Below are 21,493 nucleotides of genomic sequence, written 5' to 3' on the forward strand. Positions count from 1 at the left end.
TTAATAAGCTCTTTGCAGTTTCCAATTTTTTCCCACTTATTTTCATCACAGTATCATGAAACTCGAAGATGCTTTCACCTTCTCCCGACAAACCCTTCAAATACACACAACATCCTTTAATAATAAGAAGGCTAATTAGGAGTCTGCTCCTAACAAGGATCCTATGATTTACCTGCAATAGAAATTCCATCCAGTGTATCACATTTTCCCAACTGTGACCCTTCCTTCCTACCATCTATCATCAACTCCAACTCATGAACCAAAAAATTTATATTCTTTTTATTTTCTTGTTTAAATTTTTAAAGTATCAAGTAACTGGGAAAAGCTCTTCCACCGTGTCCTTGCCACAGAATTTAGCACATCGGAGATAATGTTTATTGCATGACTATTCATTGAGGAGCCATTGTATTCAAGACTGTATTGAATAACAAAAGTATGGCCCCTATCTTCAAAACTTTACCATCTGGTTGGTGAGGTAAGGAACTCACATAACTACTTTAGAAATGATGCAGGCATTCACTACTCTGCACAATTAAAAAAAAGAAAACAACTTTTAATTTCAATGTTAGTATTTATTTACAGACAGGAGACTGCACCTTGGAGACAGATTTTTAGGTACTTGTATTTATGAAGTATAGTTAGAAAAAAGAGCACTTCAAATGAGAGACTAGAATGAATAGAATACATGCTGAAAGAAATGAGAAGTCAAAAGAATTGCTTGATGCAAAAGGCAGATGAAACACAAAATAGGAAAGGCAAACACCTGGGATATTAAGGAGAATCTTTAAAGTTAGGCCAATGAATTTAAATGTGATGTGGTAAAGTTGGGAGCCAATGCATTTTCTCAAGCATTAGTGACATGATGAAAATAATTTAATTTGATAAATGCTCAGATCATTGTTTCACATACAGATTCTCAATAAATAACAGCTGACTGACTGCCTGACTAGAAAAGTAGTAGGCAGTATGATCTGGGGAATTAGAGGGAACTTTCCTCAACATAATAAAGGCCATATATGACAAACCCACAGCCAACATCGTCCTCAATGGTGAAAAACTGAAACCATTTCCACTAAGATCAGGAACAAGACAAGGTTGCCCACTCTCACCACTCTTATTCAATAAAGTTTTGGAAGTTTTAGCCACAGCAATCAGAGAAGAAAAGGAAATAAAAGGAATCCAAATCGGAAAAGAAGAAGTAAAGGTGTCACTGTTTGCAGATGACATGATACTATACATAGAGAATCCTAAAGATGCTACCAGAAAACTACTAGAGCTAATCAATGAATCTGGGAAAGTAGCAGGATACAAAATTAATGCACAGAAATCTCTGGCATTCCTATACACTAATGATGAAAAATCTGAAAGTGAAATCAAGAAAACACTCCCATTTACCATTGCAACAAAAAGAATAAAATATCTAGGAATAAATCTACCTAAGGAGACAAAAGACCTGTATGCAGAAAAGACACTGATGAAAGAAATTAAAGATGATACAAATAGATGGAGAGATATACCATGTTCTTGGATTGGAAGAATCAACATTGTGAAAATGACTCAACTACCCAAAGCAATCTACAGATTCAATGCAATCCCTATCAAACTACCACTGGCATTTTTCACAGAACTAGAACAAAAAATTTCACAATTTGTAGGGAAACACAAAAGACCCCGAATAGCCAAAGCAATCTTGAGAACGAAAAACGGAGCTGGAGGAATCAGGCTCCCTGACTTCAGCCTCTACTACAAAGCTACAGTAATCAAGACAGTATGCTACTAGCACAAAAACAGAAAGACAGATCAATGGAACAGGATAGAAAGCCCAGAGATAAACCCACGCACATATGGTCACCTTATCTTTGATAAAGGAGGCAGGAATGTACAGTGGAGAAAGGACAGCCTCTTCAATAAGTGGTGCTGGGAAAACTGGACAGGTACACGTAAAAGTATGAGATTTGATCACTCCCTAACACCATACACAAAAATAAGCTCAAAATGGAGTAAAGACCTAAATGTAAGGCCAGAAACTATCAAACTCTTAGAGGAAAACACAGGCAGAACACTCTATGAAAATCACAGCAAGACCCTTTTTGACCCACCTCCTAGAGAAATGGTAATAAAAACAAAACTAAACAAATGGGACCTAATGAATCTTCAAAGCTTTCGCACAGCAAAGGAAACCATAAACAAGACCAAAAGACAACCCTCAGAATGGGAGAAAATATTTGCAAATGAAGCAACTGACGAAGGATTAATTTCCAAAATTTATAAGCAGCTCATGCAGCTCAGTAACGAAAAAACAAACAACCCAATCCAAAAATGGGCAGAAGACCTAAATAGACATTTCTCCAAAGAAGACATACAGATTGCCAACAAACACATGAAAGAATGCTCAACATCATTAATCGTTAGAGAAATGCAAATCAAAACTACAATGAGATATCATCTCACACCAGTCAGAATGGCCATCATCAAAAAATCTAGAAACAATAAATGCTGGAGAGGGTGTGGAGAAAAGGGAACCCTCTTGCTGGTGGGAATGTGAATTGGTACAGCCACTATGGAGAACAGTATGGAGGTTCCTTAAAAAGCTACAAATAGAACTACCATATGACCCAGCAATCCCACTACTGGGCATATACCCTGAGAAAACCATAATTCAAAAAGAGTCATGTACCAAAATGGTCATTGCAGCTCTATTTACAATAGCCCAGAGATGGAAACAACCTAAGTGTCCATCATCGGATGAATGGATAAAGATGTGGCACATATATACAATGGAATATTACTCAGCCATAAAAAGAAACAAAATCGAGCTATTTGTAATGAGGTGGATAGACCTAGAGTCTGTCATACAGAGTGAAGTAAGTCTGTAAGAGAAAGACAAATACCGTATGCTAACACATATATATGGAATTTAAGAAAAAAAAAATGTCATGAAGAACCTAGGGTTAACACAGGAATGAAGACACAGACCTACTACAGAATGGACTTGAGGATATGGGGAGGGGGAAGGGTAAGCTGTGACAAAGTGAGAGAGAGGCATGGACATATATACACTACCAAATGTAAGGTAGATAGCTAGTGGGAAGCAGCCGCATACCACAGGGAGATCAGCTCGGTGCTTTGCGACCGCCTAGAGGGGTGGGATAGGGAGGGTGGGAGGGAGGGCGACGCAAGAGGGAAGAGATATGGGAACATATGTATATGTATAACTGATTCACTTTGTTATAAAGCAGAAACTAACACACAATTGTAAAGCAATTATACTCTAATAAAGATGTAAATAAAGATGTAAATAAATAAAAAATAAATTTAAGAAAAAGAAAGAAGAAAAATAAACAGAAATGTTGGAGAAATCCAAGAACAGCGCAATCCAAATGGATGGAAATGATAATAAGAGACATGGCATATATGCAGAGACCTAATGTGAAACAATACAAATTGGGATTTGAAATAAAAGGAATTCCAAAAATGAATTTAAAGACTTGTAGCTTCTAAAATGGCAAAATAGCTTTGTTGGACTAAACCTCCTGCAGATAACAATTACAAAATCTCTAAAACTCTATTTTAGAAAACAATTTGAATGCATAATGATGGAACTAAAAACAGATGGGAAAAAGTGTCTACCTAGAATTCCATATTCCGTGAAATCACCCTTTAAAAATGTAGAATAATAAAAATTTATATTAAAAACAACTTCAGATAAAAGCTGAGACTACATGGCAACCAGACCTATACTACAGAAATTGCCAAGGGAAGTTCTTTAGGCTAAAGGTAAATTAAACCAAATGATAACTCAGATTTACAGAAAGGAATAAAGATCACCAGAAATGGTAAATGTGTGTATACCTAAAAGGCTACATTTAAGAGACTATGTATTTTTTCTCACAACTATCAATAATACTGTATTATGGACACACACACACAAATTTAAAAAATAATAGTAGCAGATAGCCAGGAGGAAGGTAAATGGAAAAATGTTATTTCAAGGTTTATATAATTTATATCAAGTGGTACAATATTAACTTTTAAGACTGTGGTAAATTTAAGATGCAATTTATAATCCATAGCCTAGAGTGACAATTTTTAAAATAACACAAAGATGATGTATCTGAAAAGTCAACAGACGAAATCAAAATTAAATATTATAAAACAAGACACTTCCCAACTTTTGGTTTCAGGAACCCTTTTAACAGTTTGAAAATCAATGAAGACCCCAAAGAATTTTTCTTTATGTGGGCTGTATGTATCTGTCAATGCTTACCACATTAAAAATTAAAAGTAACAATAATAAAGGCACATGTTAACATAAATTTAACATTTTAAAGGAAAAACTATATTTTCCAAAAAACAAAAAATGAGAAAAACAGCTGTTTCACATTTTTGCAAATTAATGTTTGGGCTTAAAATAACTGGATTCTCACATCTGCTTTTGCATTCAATTTTTTGTGATATAATGTGTCATGTAGCCTGTGGAAATTATACCGTATACTTATGGGAAAATGAGCAAATTATACCGTATACTTATGGGAAAATGAGCATCAAAGGGTGAATAACACCTTAGTATCATTCATATTACAGTTTTGAACTTTCGTGGTCACAGATGTCCCAGGGACCCCCAAATCAAACTTTGAGAACTGCTGCTATAAAATATTTGATTAACCCAAAAGAAGGCATGAAAAAAAACAATTAAAAACAAACTCCCCCCAAAAAAACACACAACAAAAGAAACAAATGGAAAAAAAAAAAGTAAAATGGCACACCTAAATCTAACTATATCAATACTTAACAATAAACAACAATGGACTAAAACACTCATATCAAAGGGAAGAAATTATGAAACTGAATAGAAGAAAAAAAAGCAAGACCTAACCATCTGCTGTCTACAAGACGCATAATTTTAAAACACAGGACTTCCCTGGTGGCACAAAGGTTAAGAATCCTCCTGCCAATGCAGGGGACACGGGTTCGATCCCTGGTCCGGGAAGATCCCACATGCCACGGAGCAACTAAACCCGTGCGCCACAACCACCGAGCCTGCGCTCTACAGCCCGTGAGCCACAGCTACTGAGCCCGCGTGCCACAACTACTGAAGCCCGCACACCTAGAGCCGGTGCTCCACAACAAGGGAAGCCACCACAACAAGAAGCCGGTGCACAACAATGAAGAGTAGCCCCCACTCGCCTCAACTAGAGAAAGCCCACGCGAGCAGCAACAAAGACCCAATGCAGCCAAAAAATAAACAAATACAAATAAAAACAGATTAAAAACTGAAATAGAGAAAGATACACTAATCTTAAAAAAAACTGGAGCAGCTATGTGAACATAAGAAAAAATATATTCCAAGAAAAAATATATTCCAAATGTATTTACAAAGAAACATTTTATACTCATAAAAACATCAAACATTAGGAAGACATAATTATAAATGCGTATGCCCCTAATCATACTTTAAAATACATGAAGCAAAAATTGGCATTAAAGAGAAAAACAGATAAACTGACAATTATAGTTGGAAATTTTAACACTCCTTTCTCAGTATTTAATATTAAGAAAAGAAAAAACAATCACAAAGGATATAAATCTGAACAACACTATCAGCTACCCTGACCTAACATTTATAATATACCATACCCAACTACTGTAGAATACGCTTTCAAGTGGACAGGGAACATCCTCATCCACCAAGACCTATCATATGCTGAACCATAAAACCAATCTCAATGAGGAGACAAAAGAAACCAAAACAAATAAACCTCCCTGAAACCTTAAAGAGTATGGTTCTCTGACCATATGCAATTAAATTAGAAACCATTAAAGATAAAAATAAAGATCTAGATAGTCTCCAAATATTTGAAAATTGCTTCTAATCACAATGGAGATTAAAAATATTTCAAACCGAATAATAAAAATACCACAATTTACTTAGAGAATATATACCTTTAAATGTTTAAGAATTAGAAAGGAAAAAAATGAGTGGAAAGAAAGGAATAATAAAAGAGAAGCAATCAGTTAAATAAGGCAACAGACAATAGGGAAAATAACAAACCCTAAAGTCAGTTCTTTGATAAGATTAGTAAAGTTGGTAAATCCCTGATTAAATGAATTGAGGGGGGAAAAAAAGAGAAATCACAAATTACCAAAATCAGGATCGAAAGAGGGGGATATTCACTGATGACGATTGTTTAGACAGACTATCCCCAGGAATCAACAAAAATTACTGTAATAATTAAGAGATAGTACGGTTTGCAGTTACGAGATTCAGTATTGTTAATTGTTGATTCTCTCCAAATATTTCTATAGCTTCAACACAATCTCAATCAAAATTTGAGCAAGCTTACTTTTAAAACAGAAACTAACATTCTAAAGTTTACATGGAAATACAGAGAACTTAAAAAATCAAAATACTCTTGAGAAAAGAATGAAGCTAGAGAACTTACACTACCTTACTTCAGACTTCTATAGATCTACACCAGTGTTTCTCAACCAGGGGTGACTTCTGCCCTTCCACAGACATTTGGCAAAGTCTGGAGACATTTTTGGTTGTTCCTACTGGAGGATGAAGGAATGCTACTGGCAAAAATAGTGGGTAAATGCTCAGATACTGCTAAACATCCAACAACACACGCAATACACAAGATACCTCGCCATAACAAAGAATTATCTGGCCCCAAAACTCAACAGTGCCAAGCCTGAAAAAGCCTGAGCTATGCTAATAAAACTGTATGGTACTGGCATTAGAACAGACAAATAGATCGGTGGAACAGAATAGTCTAGAAATAGACTTACACTTCTATAGTCAACTGACTTTGACAGAGATGTCAAAGCAATTCAGTACCGAAACGAAGATGTTTTCAATAAATTGGTACTTCAACAACTGTATTTCCATATAGAAAAAAAAACAGCTCAATTCCTACTTCACAAAAATTAATTCTAGATCACAGGACTAAAAATAAAAGCTGAAACTACAAAGCTTTTAGATGAAAACACAAGAGAAAAATCTTTGCAACATAAAAGATTTCTTCAGCACAGAAAGCAATAACCATGAAGGTTGAAATTAATTTATAAATTAAATCAAACTAAACTAAATTTTAAAATAAATTAAAAACTTAAGATCATCAAATTGGGAGAAAATACTATAAGACATATATGTGCCAAAGGACCTATATCCAGAATATATGAACTCCTATAATTCAATAGTAAAAAGACAGCCTCAATTTTAAAAACAGGGAAAAGTCCACAAAAAAATAAATAAATGGCCAATAGACAAAATGACATTAGACATCATTAGTCATCAGGGTAATGTAAATTAAAACTACACCTATACACCAACTGGAATAGCTAAAATTAAGGAGTGACACAACCGGGATTTTCTTGGTGGTCCAGTGGTTAAGACTACAGGCTTCCACGCCTGGTAGGGGAACTAAGATCCCGCATGCCGCGGCCCAAAAAAAAAAAGAAGAGTGACACAACCAACTGCTGATGATAATGTGGAACAACTGGTACTTTCACGTAAAATGGTAAAAATACTTTGGCAAACAATTCCACAGTTTCTTAAAAATCTAAATGGACAAAAGCAATTTCATTCTTCCTAAGAAATAAAGACACATGTCCTGAAAAGGACTCACACAAGAATGTTCACTGTCTCTTTATTCACAATAGCCTAATACATCCAACATAAAACCAATTAAAGGTGAACAATGTTGACCTTAAGTAGGGAAGTTGTGAGGTAAGGACACAATTTTCTTTTTCAAATGGTTATCCAGTGTTTTGAAAAAAGGTCCAGCTTTTCTCATGATGCCACCAACTGCATCATGTAACGAGTATTTTCCATTCTGTTTTACACTACTGGTCTATTAATGCCTCACTACCTCACTGCTTTCATTTTAGATAAACGTAATAGTATGTTTTCGTATCTAGTAGGGCTAGCCAACACACCTCCAACTCCAGAAATTTTCAGGGAATTTTTTGTCTATCTTGAGCAAATACCCTGTCCCTCTTCTCCCTTCCACGAAAATATACTTTAGAATCAACTTGTCTAGCTTGTGGGAAAAACTTACTGATTTTTAGAATTAAGTTAGCATTAAAATAACCCGGAGAGAACTGACAACCCTGTTGAGTTATCCTATCCAAGGACCTGAGATGTCTTTCCATTGGTTCCAAGTACATTTTTCTGAGAGTATGTTTTTGTTATTGGTCAAGAGTAAAGTTTTTCTTCTATAAAAGAAAGTTTTTAAAAAGAAAATTGTAACCTTACCTTAAACCATGCAACACCCCCACCCAAGGTCACCACTGTAACATTTCTTGTCACATTTATTGCTAGGCATTTTGTCTTTCTGTTACTATAATAAATGGACATTTGTTTCCATATCTTCTAACTGGTTATTTGCTTATGTGAAGGCTACTTATTTTTGTTCATTAATTTTACATCCAGTTCCTTCATTGAATTCTTACTGTTTACATTATTCTTTTCTTCCTCTGATCTATTAACATGATAGAATAAAAATATTAATAAAGCACATAATATTAAACTGTCCTTATACTCTTGGGATGAATGAACCTCACTTGGTCAAAGTATATTATACTTAATGTATTGTTGGATTTTATTTTGAACATTTAAATGAAACTGGTGTGTAGTTTTCTTTTTTAGTGTTGTATTTAGTCAGAATTTATCATCAGTATTTGGTTTAAAAATAAGACTGGAAAGTTTTCATACTTTATGTTCTGAAATAGTTCAAAAACTATCTATACTGGAATTATCTGCTCTTCGAGGTTTCAAAGAGTTGTGTGAAAGATTTCTGGGCATGAGTTTCTTTTGGGTGATGAGTTCTTTGATAAATTTTCCAATTTCTATCTATTAGGATTTTCCCTCCTCCAAGAATCAGTTCTTGGGTTTTATCACCTAATATATTACTTTTGTTAATATCTTAATTCCTTTCTTATTTTCCTGAATATACATCATTTTCCCCCCAACCTGTTAAATTTTAAGTATAAAAGATCATCAAAAGCTCAAACGATCAGGTTTCTAACAAGATTCATACTCAAGTGAATAAAGACCTGTGTACCTCTCACCTCTCAATCTGGGACAAAGCCTACATTTTATTATCATTTTTAAAGGCTGCTTATTGCTCAGCACATAATTTGAACCAAACAATTTTGTTTATTAATAAGCACATGGCAAAAGAAACAAAAGATGAAAAATAATTATTTAAGTAAAACTAGACTCATTCGCATTATTCTGCAATTTACCATTTTTTGAAGACCCATTTGATTTTAAACTTGCTAATGTTCCAAGTTAAAGAAAGTTGTACTACATGTCTAGAAATTCTATGCTGACCAATGATTTCTCATACTTTTGCCTCTTTTTACAGAGGATATGTAAAAGCTTAGCCTAAAATAAATGTAAAACCTTTATAAGAAAATCCAACAAAGGTAATGAGACAATACTTTATTTAAATTGATACCAGATATTATATGCCATACAAAATGACATAAAATTCTATAATTTAATTTTTATATGAAACCAGAAGTTATACTTACTAATAACTTACTTATAAATTTTTAAGGGTTTCTAATGTTTGGTATGCATAAATTAAATAGATGCACTAATACAATTTACCAAGAACTCAAATTCTGTACCTTTAACTAAGAATAAGAGTCCAGTGGTCAATATCACACCTAACAAGATGCTGTCAATGCACCATACACACAAAGGTAACTGGAATTCTCAATTTTTAGGAGATTCTTTGTAACTACTGTATCATCAGTGTCAATTAAACTATGGTTTTAACTGTTGTTATCCTTTATCAAGTCTTATTTTTTACTTCCTTGTCATTGGTTCTTAAAACCACCCCTCCTCCCCGGAATACAGAGATGGATAGGCCTTTTAACCTAGCTAAAAAACCTGGCCAAACAAGTAAGAGAATTACTCTTTCTGGAGTTTCCTACATGTATTTCATAAAAATTAAAATAACATGTCCAGCCAATACAGAAACTACATATAAGGAAATGTGTCTCATGTACCAAGTACAAATACTAAACCAAATCACCTACAAATTCTAAAGAAAAACTCCAGAAAGACATAGTACAAGACTAAGATAATCTACCAGTTATTACACTGAATTTTTTAAAGGAAAGTGAAGGCGGTAGGAAGCAAGTAAAAAACAACTTACCATTTGACAGCTAAATTCTGTACCTCTCCATTTTTATCTTCCAGTAACTTCAAAATCATTTTCACTACCTTCCTTTCACTATCATCATCCAACTTGATGGAATCTTTCTGCAGTTCTGTCATCAAATCATTTGTAGCCATAAACCTGTCAAAAAATTAAAATTTGTTGGTAATTAAAAATTTTTAAGCACTAATAAAAAAAATCACAGTTTTCAAATCCAATGCTATCATTCATATCTAAGTCCTGATCTAGTCTTCTAAACAAGGTATCATTGGCTAAAATTATTTTCCCCGGGTTAGTGTTGATTTCAAATTTACTGACCGGACCTTCAATGAATGCTCTTTCATTCTAATAAAGTTGACCACTGAACAACGTGGCGGTCAAGGGGGTCACCCTCCCCCCACCTCGCTAAAAATCCATGTATAACTTTACAGTCACCGTCCACATCTGCACTTCTGCATCTGCAGATTCAACTGACCACAGATCGTGTAGTACATGTAGTACATATTTATTGAAAAAATTTCCCATATAAGTGAACCCGTGCAGATCAAACCCATTGTTCAGGGGTCAGCTGTAATTGCATCACTGCTTTTAGGGGAAGAAAAGCTCCTCTTTACTTTTTCGTTGCATGTGATTTGAATTTTATCTAGGAAGTCTTTAACTAACATTAAGAATACCTTCCCGTGTAATACTGTTGTGTTGTTGGATTGGGAGTTACATATTACAAATCACTGGGAAAATTCCAAAATGCAAATTCTCACCTCCACCCCAACTCCCACAACCAGGATCAAATGTATTTTCAAAACGATGAAGAGGTGATTCCAAAAGTTATTCCAACAGACATACAGCCCCCTTTCCTTAAGAACCACTACCAAAGGACAAAGTTTTAAACTATGCGCAAGCACAATTCTTATCAAGTCTTATTAAACTGCTTATAAAGAAAAGCATATGTTCAAATTGGGATAATACAAGGTAAATTAAGCATGGGCCTTTTAAAAATTAACATCGTTCTTCTAATTGGAAGCCCCTCCCCATTTTATATGATGACAAAATGAAATTAAAACCACACAATATTCTAGAAAGTTAAAAGAACAACTGAATAGAACACTAATGCAGGCACTTCTACACACAAAGCATGAAAAGCACCTTAAGTATTTTACTTAGATAAAATCCATTAAACAACCATACCAGTTAGGACCTCTAAGAACCCCTGAAATGTTAATCATCTGGTTGAAGAGAAAACATAGTGATCATCAATTTAAGTAAAAAAGCATGTAATCCCAATAAAAAAAAAAGTTACTTTATAGTTCTGAAGAAACTATACTGGTACACAGATTCCTTCCTTTATTTACCATTTATTTATTCACTGCCTGTTATGATGCTACAAAGGCTGGACTATGAGCAAAGAACAGATAAGACGTAAGTCTTGACTCCTAGCCTCAGAGAGCTTATACTCTAATAAACAAGTCTACTGATTTTCAAAAATCAATAATTAACAGTTAAACATTTTTTGAAAGTTGAAATGAGCACCGGCAAAATTAGCAATAGATAATATTTTTTAAACTCAGAAAACCTGGATTGAGATAGTATGAGGTTATAAGAAGAACTACTTTTTAATTGTGACCCTGAAACCAGAAAGTTCCTTCTGTTCATGTGTTAAAAGGTTTGCACTATAAATTTTATAAGGAAATTGTTTGACCAGTTTGAAAGCTGTCTATGGAAGATTCAAAAGTCAATTTGTAAAACGTCTCTTAGGCATTTACTGCTTTAGGTATGGGTCTAAGGGCTGAGATGATAAATTTATACTCAGTCCCCTCTTAACTTATTCATCTAACACAGCAGACAGGTAAATGGAATAATCTCACACAAATTTTCTAAAACACTCAAGGGTGTTTGGCAAGGATCACACCAAAGAACCGATAGTTAGTTTGGATCTCAAAGGATTACCAGGGCTTGCATGAGGAAAGCTGGTTCGGGATTTTAAATGTATTTGTGTGCATGGTGGTGGTGGTGGTGAGGAGCATAATACCTCAGAGTGAAGCAATTCAGTGTGTCTGAGGCACAGGGAAATAGAAACCTAACAGGAAGATGGAAATGTAGGCTGAGGTCAAGATGGGAAAGGTTGTATATACTCATTCACTATGTACTGAGAACCTTTTATTTGTCAGTTACTGTGCTAGGTACTATGGATACAAGGGCTGGCAAAAGCAAACACAGTTGTTTCCTGCTATCTTGGAACTTACATAACAGCTGAATAGAGGCATACTGATTTTTTAAAACTACATACATGAGTACTTACATATGTAGTTATGAACTGAGATAAATGCTATGAGGGAAAGGAATATGGCATAAAGAAAAGATAATGGGATAACAAAGTAACATGACCTAGACTGGAATGAAAGTTGTGTATCAGGGAAGACTGAGATCCTAAGCATGAGAAGGAAACTGTGTGTGGGGGGTGGGGAGGTTATGGCCAAGTAGGCAGGGGCCAAAAGATTAAAGACATTTGAAGATCTTACTAGGATTCTAGTCTTTATTCTAAAAGTGATGGGAGGATGGTTCTGAAGAACCTAGGGACAGGACAAGAATAAAGACGCAGCCGCAGAGAATGGACTTGAGGACACAGGGAGGGGGAAGGGTAAGCTGGGACGAAGTGAGAGAGTAGCATTGACATATATACACTACCAAATGCAAAACAGCTAGTGGGAAGCAGCCACATAGCACAGGGAGATCAGCTTGGTGCTTTGTGACCACCTAGAGGGGTGGGATAGGAAGGGCGGGAGGGAGACGCAAGAGGAAGGGGATATGGGGATATATGTATATGTATAGCTGATTTACTTTGTTATAAAGCAGAAACTAACACATCACTGTAAAGCAATTATACTCCAATAAAGATGTTTTAAAATAAATAAATAAATAAAAGTGATGGGAGGAACTTCCCTGGCAGTCCAGTGGTTAACACTCCATGCTTCCAATGCAGAGGGAGCAGGTTCGATCCCTGGTCTGGGATCTAAGATCTCACACGCTGCACAGCGTGGCCAGACAATTTTTTAAAATTAAAAAATAATGATGATAAAATAAAAGTGATGGAAAGCTACTCATCTGAGGTAGAGATGGGGAGTAAATGGAATGATCAGATTTACATTTCAGAAGTATTACTCCATCTACACTGTGGAAAACAGTTTGAGAGAACCAAACTTCATTTAGCAGACTGGATAGAGAACAGTTACGAGAGCTATGCAGCAGTCTAAGTGAGAAATGATGGTAGCCAGAATTAGGGTTATGACAATAAATGGAGACGGAAAAAATGTACACACAGTCAGTTCTCATTATTAGCAGAGTAAAATTTGTTGTAACCCCCAAATCAATTCTGCAGCGCTTTCAAGACATTTGCAGACATGCGAAGAACCAGGAAATATTTGAATCACCCAAAGCACACATTCTGCACACACTCCCAGCTGACACTGCACCAGGTGACACTCTGCCTATTTCAGCTCTCATACTGTAAACAAGCATCCTCTTCTCAGTCTATCTGGAGCCATGTGTTTTTTTTCGTTTTTTTTTTTTTTTTGCATGTTTGTGCTTTCTGTTGGTAATTTTGCTGTTTAAAATGACCCCCAAGCATGGTGTTGAAGTGCTATCTAGTGTTCCTAAATACAAGAAGGCCATGATGTGTCTTCCAGAAAAAGTACATGTTAGATAAGTAACTACCGTGAATAATATAATGATAACAAACCCTATTTGAGATTTACAAGGTTAAAGTTTGTAGGTCTTTGAAATGGATTAGATATGGGGATGGTAAAGGATGAGTTAGGAAAAGGACAAAGAAGTAGAAGGGAAACCACAGGACTTGGGTGTTATAGTCAGTATACATTCTGTCCAGTCTTAGTGTTATTGAATAACCACTGTCACACATTAGACGGTTCAACCATTCATCTTACAACACAGGAAGAGAGATTTAACAAGCCTGGTTCAACTACAGACTATACTGAATGGCCACTCCTCTGATCCTAATCAGCAAAATCCCAACCAAATTGAAGACATCAACAACGTGACTTACTGCCCTTCAGACCAACTTTGTCTGCCCTTGGCCAAAAGTAAGGACTGCCGGGGGCGGGGGGCGGGGGTGACCCAGCAGCCCCTACAGTCCAGGAACTGTTCTAAGGCTCATACCTAAACTTCAATGATAACATCCAAATGAATAACCCAAACAGATCTGATGCTTTCAGGGAAAGCATATGTTTTTCCTGGGCATAAACACACAGAACATCCATTTCAGGTAAGTTCACTTAGCAACATAAAATACCAAACATGCTCCTAACTAAATGAGTGACTGCTACTTCTTTACCAATTATAGCTTTCCCTCTGCTTTACTATGCCCTCCTTATAACATTTATTAAGATGTCAAATGACAGAATTACCCCTTTCTGACATTCACAAAAAGATAGACAAGATGAAAAGGCAGAGGGCTATGTACCAGATGAAGGAACAAGATAAAAACCCCAGAAAAACAACTAAATGAAGTGGAGATAGAAAGAAAGAGAATTCAGAATGATAGTGAAGATGATCCAGGACTTTGGAAAAACAATGGAGGCAAAGATCGAGAAGATGCAAGAAATATTTAACAAAGACCTAGAAGAATTAAACGAACAAACAGAGATGAACAACACAATAACTGAAGTGAAAACTACACTAGAAGGAATCAATAGCAGAATAACTGAGGCAGAAGAACGGATAACTGACCTGGAAGACAGAATGGTGGAATTCACTGCTGCAGAACAGAATAAAGAAAAAAGAATGAAAAGAAATGAAGACAGCCTAAGAGACCTCTGGGACAACATTAAATGCAACAACATTCACATTATAGGGGTCCCAGAAGGAGAAAAGAGAGAGAAAGGACCTGAGAAAATATTTAAAGAGATTACAGTCGAAAACTTCCCTAACATGGGAAAGGAAATAGCCACCCAAGTCCAGGAAGCACACTGAGTCCCATACAGGAGAAACACGCAGAGACACATAGTAATCAAACTGGCAAAAATTAAAGACAAAGAAAAATTACTTAAAGCAGCAAGGGGAAAACGACAAACAACATACAAGGGAACTCCCATAAGGTTAATAGCTGATTTCTCAGCAGAAACTCTACAAGCCAGAGGGAGTGGCATGATATACTTAAAGTGATGAAAGGGAAGAACCTACAACCAAGATTACTCAACGAAGCAAGGATTTCATTCAGATTTGATGAAGAAATCAAAAGCTTTACAGACACGCAAAAGCTAAGAGAATTCAGCACCACCAAACCAGCTCTACAACAAATACTAAAGGAACGTCTCTAAGTGGGAAATACAAGAGAAGAAAAGGACCTACAAAAACAAACCCAAAACAATTAGGAAAATGGTCATAGGAACATACATATTGATAATTACCTTAAGTGTGAATGGATTAAATGCTCCAACCAAAATACACAGGCTTGCTGAATGGATACAAAAACAAGACCCATATATATGCTGTCTAAAAGAGACCCACTTCAGACCTAGGGACACACACAGACTGAAAGTGAGGGGATGGAAAAAGACATTCCATGCAAATGGAAATCAAAAGAAAGCTGGAGTAGCTATACTCACATCAGAAAAAATAGACTTTAAAATAAAGGATGTTACAAGAGACAAAGAAGGACACTACATAATGATCAAGGGATCAATCCAAGAAGAAGACATAACAATTATAAATATATATGCACCCAACACAGGAGTACCTCAATACATAAGGCAACTGCTAACAGCTATAAAGGAGGAAATTGACAGTAACACAATAATAGTGGGAGACTTTAACACCTCACTTACACCAATGGACAGATCATCCAAAATGAAAATAAATAAGCAAATACAAGCTTTAAATAACACGTTGAACAAGATGGATTTAATTGATATTTATAGGTCATTCCCTCCAAAAACAGCAGATTACACTTTCTTCTCAAGTGCACACGGAACATTCTCCAGGATAGATCACATCTTGGGTCACAAAACAAGCCTCAGTAAATTTAAGAATATTGAAATCATATCAAGCATCTTTTCTGACCACAACACTATGAGATTAGAAATGAACTACAGGGAAAAAAACATTAAAAACACAAACACATGGAGGCTAAACAATACATTACTAAATAACCAAGAGATCACTGAAGAAATCAAAGAGGAAGTCAAAAAATACCTAGAGACAAATGACGATGAAAACACGACGATCCAACTGGGATGCAGCAAAAGGAGTTCTAAGAGGGAAGTTTATAGCTATACAAGCCTACCTCAAGAAACAAGAAATATCTCAAATAAAAAATCTAACCTTACACCTAAAGGAACTAGAGAAAGAAGAACAAACAAACCCAAAAGTTAGCAGAAGGAAAGAAATCATAAAGATCAGAGCAGAAATAAATGAAATACAAAGAAAACAATAGCAAAGATCAAAAAAACTAAAAGCTGGTTCTTTGAGAATATAAACAAAATTGATAAACCATTAGCTAGACTCATCAAGAAAATAAGGGAGAAGACTCAAATCAATAAAATTAGAAATGAAAAAGGAGAAGTTACAACAGACACCGCAGAAATACAAAGCATCCTAAGAGACTACTACAAGCAGCTCCATGCCAATAAAATGGACAACCTGGAAGAAATGGACAAATTCTTAGAAAGGTATAACATTCCAAGACTGAACCAGGAAGAAATAGAGAATATGAACAGACCAATCACAGGTAATGAAATTGAAACTGTGATTAAAAGTCTTCCAACAAACAAAAGTCCAGGACCAGATGGCTTCACAGGGGAATTGTATCAAACATTTAGAGAAGAGCTAACACCTATCCTTCTCAAACTCCTCCAAAAAATTGCCGAGGAAGGAATACTCCCAAACTCATTCTATGAGGCCACCATCACCCTAACACCAAAACCAGACAAAGATACCACAAAAAAAGAAAATTACAGACCAATATCACTGATGAATATAGATGCAAAAATCCTCAACAAGGGCTTCTCTAGTGGCGCAGTGGTTGAGAGTCCGCTTGCCGATACAAGGGACACGGGTTGTGCCCCGGTCTGGGAAGATCCCACATGCCGCAGAGTGGCTGAGCCCGTGAGCCATGGCCGCTGAGCCTGCGCATCTGGAGGCTGTGCTCCGCAACAGGAGAGGCCACGACAGTGAGAGGCCCGCGCATTGCAAAAAACAAAACGAAACAAAAAAGCCAAAATCCTCAACAAAACACTAGCAAACAGAATCCAACAACACATTAAAAGGATCATATACCATGATCAAGTGGGATTTATACCAGGGATGCAAGGATTCTTCAATATACACAAATCAATCAATGTGATACACCATATTAACATTTTGAAGAATAAAAACCATATGATCATCTCAAAAGATGCAGAAAAAGCTTTTAACAAAATTCAACACCCATTTATGATAAAAACTCTCCAGAAAGTGGGCATAGAGGGAACGTACCTCAACATAGCAAAAGCCATATACAACAAACCCACAGCAAACATTCTCAATGGAGAAAAACTGAAAGCATTTCCTCTAAGATCAGGAACAAGACAAGGATGTCCACTCTCACCACTATTATTCAACATAGTCTTGGAAGTCCTAGCCACGGCAATCAAAGAAGAAAAAGAAATAAAAGGAATACAAATTGGAAAAGAAAAAGTAAAACTGTCACTGTTTGCAGATGACATGATACTATAAATAGAGAATCCTAAAACTGCCACCAGAAAACTACTACAGCTAATCAATGAATTTGGTAAAGTTGCAGGATACAAAATTAATGCACAGAAATCTCTGGCATTCCTATACACTAAGGATGAAAAATCTGAAAGAGAAATTAAGCAAACACTCCCATTTACCATTGCAACAAAAAGAATAAAATACCTAGGAATAAACGTACCTAGGAGACAAAAGACCTGTATGCAGAAAACTATAAGACAGCGATGAAAGAAATTAAAGATGATACAAATAGATGGAGAGATATACCATGTTCTTGGATTGGAAGAATCAACATTGTGAAAATGACTCTACTACCCAAAGCAATCTACAGATTCAATGCAATCCCTATCAAACTACCACTGGCATTTTTCACAGAACTAGAACAAAAAATTTCACAATTTGTATGGAAACACAAAAGACCCCAAATAGCCAAAGCAGTCTTGAGGGAATAAAACGGACCTGGAGGAATCAGACTCCCTGACTTCAGACTATATTACAAAGCTACAGTAATCAAGACAATATGATACTGGCACAAAAAGAGAAACATAGATCAGTGGAACAAGATAGAAAGCCCAGATATAAACCCACACACCTATGGTCAACTAATGTATGACAAAGGAGGCAAGGATATACAATGGAGAAAAGACAGTCTCTTCAATAAGTAGTGCTGGAAAAACTGGACAGCTACATGTAAATGAATGAAATTAGAACACTCCCTAACACCATACACAAAATAAACTCAAAATGGATTCCAGACCTCAATGTAAGACCAAACACTATAAAACCCTTAGAGGAAAACATAGGAAGAACACTCTGACATAAATCACAGCAAGATCTTTTTTGATCCACCTCCTAAAGTAATGGAAATGAAAACAAAAATAAACAAATGGGACCTAAATGAAACTTCAAAGCTTTTGCACAGCAAAGAAAACCATAAACAAGACAAAAAGACAACCCTTAGAATGGGAGAAAATATTTGCAAATGAAGCAACTGACAAAGGATTAATCTCCAAAATTTATAAGCAGCTCATGCAGCTCAATATTAAAGAAACAAACAACCCAATCCAAAAATGGGCAGAAGACCTAAATAGACATTTCTCCAAAGAAGACATACAGATGGCCAAGAAGCACATGGAAAGCTAGCTGCTCAACATCACTAATTATTAGAGAAATGCAAATCAAAACTACAATGAGGTATCACCTCACACCAGTAAGAATGGCCATCATTTCAAAATCTATAAACAATAAATGCTGGAGAGGGTGTGGAGAAAAGGGAACCCTCTTGCACTGTTGGTGGGAATGTAAATTGATACAGCCACTATGGAGAACAGTATGGAGGTTCTTTAAAAAACTAAAAATAGAATTACCATATGATCCAGCAATCTCACTAGTGGGCATATACCCAGAGAAAACCATAATTCAAAAAGACACTCGCACCCCAATGTTCACTGCAGCGCTATTTACAATAGCCAGGTCATGGAAGCAACCTAAATGCCCATCGACAGATGAATGGATAAAAAAGATGTGGTACATATATACAATGGAATATTACTCAGCCATAAAAAGGAACGAAATTGAGTCATTTGTTGTGAAATGGATGGACCTAGAGACTGTCATACAGAGTGAAGTAAGTCAGAAAGAGAAAAACAAATATCATATATTAACGCATGTACCTGGAACCTAGAAAAATGGTACAGATGAACCGGTTTGCAGGGCAGAAGTTGAGACACAGATGTAGAGCACAAACATATGGACACCAAGGGGGGGAAACCCCGGCGGGGTGGGGATGGTGGTGTACTAAACTGGGCGATTGGGATTGACATGTATACACTGATGTGTATAAAACTGATGACTAATAAGAATCTGCTGTATAAAAAGTAATAATAAAAAAAATAAAAAGAATTGCCCCTTTCTGACAACATCCTATCTAAAGCAAACCTCTGCTTCCTTCCAAAAATTACCCAAATAGGTCCTAACACCCTCTTACTGAGATATCCCATAGTATGTGTTCTCCCTCACTACATGGTAAGAAACCAAACCTGTGAGGGACATCTATACATATAAGAGAATATCAAGAAGAAAATGTGGTAAACAGTGCTTACATTACATATCAAATAGAAGAGCAAAGAAAACACCCACTAAATTAGTTACCTGGAGATTGTGAGGGATTTGAGGGAGAGTAATTTCAGTAAGCCTAGGAGGGCAACCTCTAAGTTTAGAGTTTATCTCGTAGTCTATGGGAATTAGTGCAAAAGGCAACGATCAGCTGTGATATTTACAAAGAAAATTCTAATGGAAGAATTACCAAAAGATTGGATTAAAAAGAGGCCTGAGAGAGACTAATTTGAGAAATACTCACCAGGGAACTAAGGTAAAGCGGAAAGGGTGACATCAAGCTTTCCAACTGGGACATTTGGTGGATGGTAATATAACACAACAAAATAAGAATAAAAAAGGTTTAAGGTGGGAGAGGAGGAAGTTAAGATGTTAACTTTCAGACTTTTATGGGAGTCCCAGGTGGATTAACCTACAGGCAGTGCCATCTCATTGATTTATTCAAGTATTTGGGGGGTACCATCATTAGAAACTGTGCCAGGCTCTGCAAAAACTTATGAGCAAGACAGTCAGACTGCAACACACACACTTGGCGACTGAAAGTTTACTGAGGACAGAACTTATTCATCTTTAGTAAATCCAATTAGAGAAGCAAAAATAATGGTAAAATGAGCGAAGATGGCGGAAGAGTAAGTCGCGGAGATCACCTTCCTCCCCACAGATACACCAGAAATACATCTACACATGGAACAACTCCTACAGAACACCTACTGAACACTGGCAGAAGACCTCAGACTTCCCAAAAGGCAAGAAACCCCCCACATACCTGGGTAGGGCAAAAAAAAAAGAATAAACAGAGACAAAAGGATAGGGACAGGACCTGCACCAGTGGGAGGGAGCTGTGAAGGAGGAAAGGTTTCCACACACTAGGAAGCCCCTTCACGGGCAGGGACTGCGGGTGGCACAGTGGGAAAGCTTCGGAGCCGCGGAGGAGAGCACAGCAACAGGGGTGCGGGGGACAAAGCGGAGAGATTCCCGCACAGAGGATCGGTGCCGACCGGCACTCACCAGCCCGAGAGGCTTGTCTGCTCCCCCGCCGGGGCGGGCGGGGCTGCGAGCTAAGACTCGGGCTTCGGTCGGAGCGCAGGAGACGGCTGGGGTTGGCGGCGTGAACACATCCTGCAGGGGGTTAGTGCGCCACGGCTGGCCGGGAGGGAGTCCGGGGAAAAGTCTGTACCTGCCAAAGAGGCAAGAGACTTTTTCTTACCTCTTTGTTTCCTGATGCACGAGGAGAGGGGATTAAGAGCGCTGCTTAAAGGAGCTCCAGAGACGGCGCGAGCCGCGGCTAAAAGCATGGACCCCAGAGACGGGCATGAGACGCTAAAGCTGCTGCTGCCGCCACCAAAAAGCCTGTGTGCGAGCACAGGTCACTATCCACACCCCCTTCCAGGGAGCCTGTGCAGCCCGCCTGTGCAGGGTCCCGGGATTCAGGGACACTCCCCCGGGAGAACGCACGG

At 36.9% G+C, this 21,493-nt stretch overlaps 1 protein-coding gene across 2 annotated transcripts in view; it reads right to left on the bottom strand.

Moving 5' to 3' along the window:
* CAND1 (cullin associated and neddylation dissociated 1) overlaps positions 1–21,493 on the bottom strand; it is a 55,233-nt gene that overhangs the window by 21,871 nt on the left and 11,869 nt on the right. For both annotated transcript variants that reach the window (XM_079936329.1, XM_079936328.1), the window contains one exon: positions 10,176–10,319. In XM_079936329.1, coding sequence (XP_079792455.1) covers positions 10,176–10,315 — 140 coding nt within the window. In that variant the 5' untranslated portion in view covers positions 10,316–10,319. The remainder of the gene's footprint in view (positions 1–10,175; positions 10,320–21,493) is intronic.

The sequence above is a fragment of the Stenella coeruleoalba genome (genome assembly GCF_951394435.1).
Source record: "Stenella coeruleoalba genome assembly, chromosome: 11".
In the NCBI taxonomy this organism is placed as follows: Eukaryota; Metazoa; Chordata; class Mammalia; order Artiodactyla; family Delphinidae; genus Stenella; species Stenella coeruleoalba.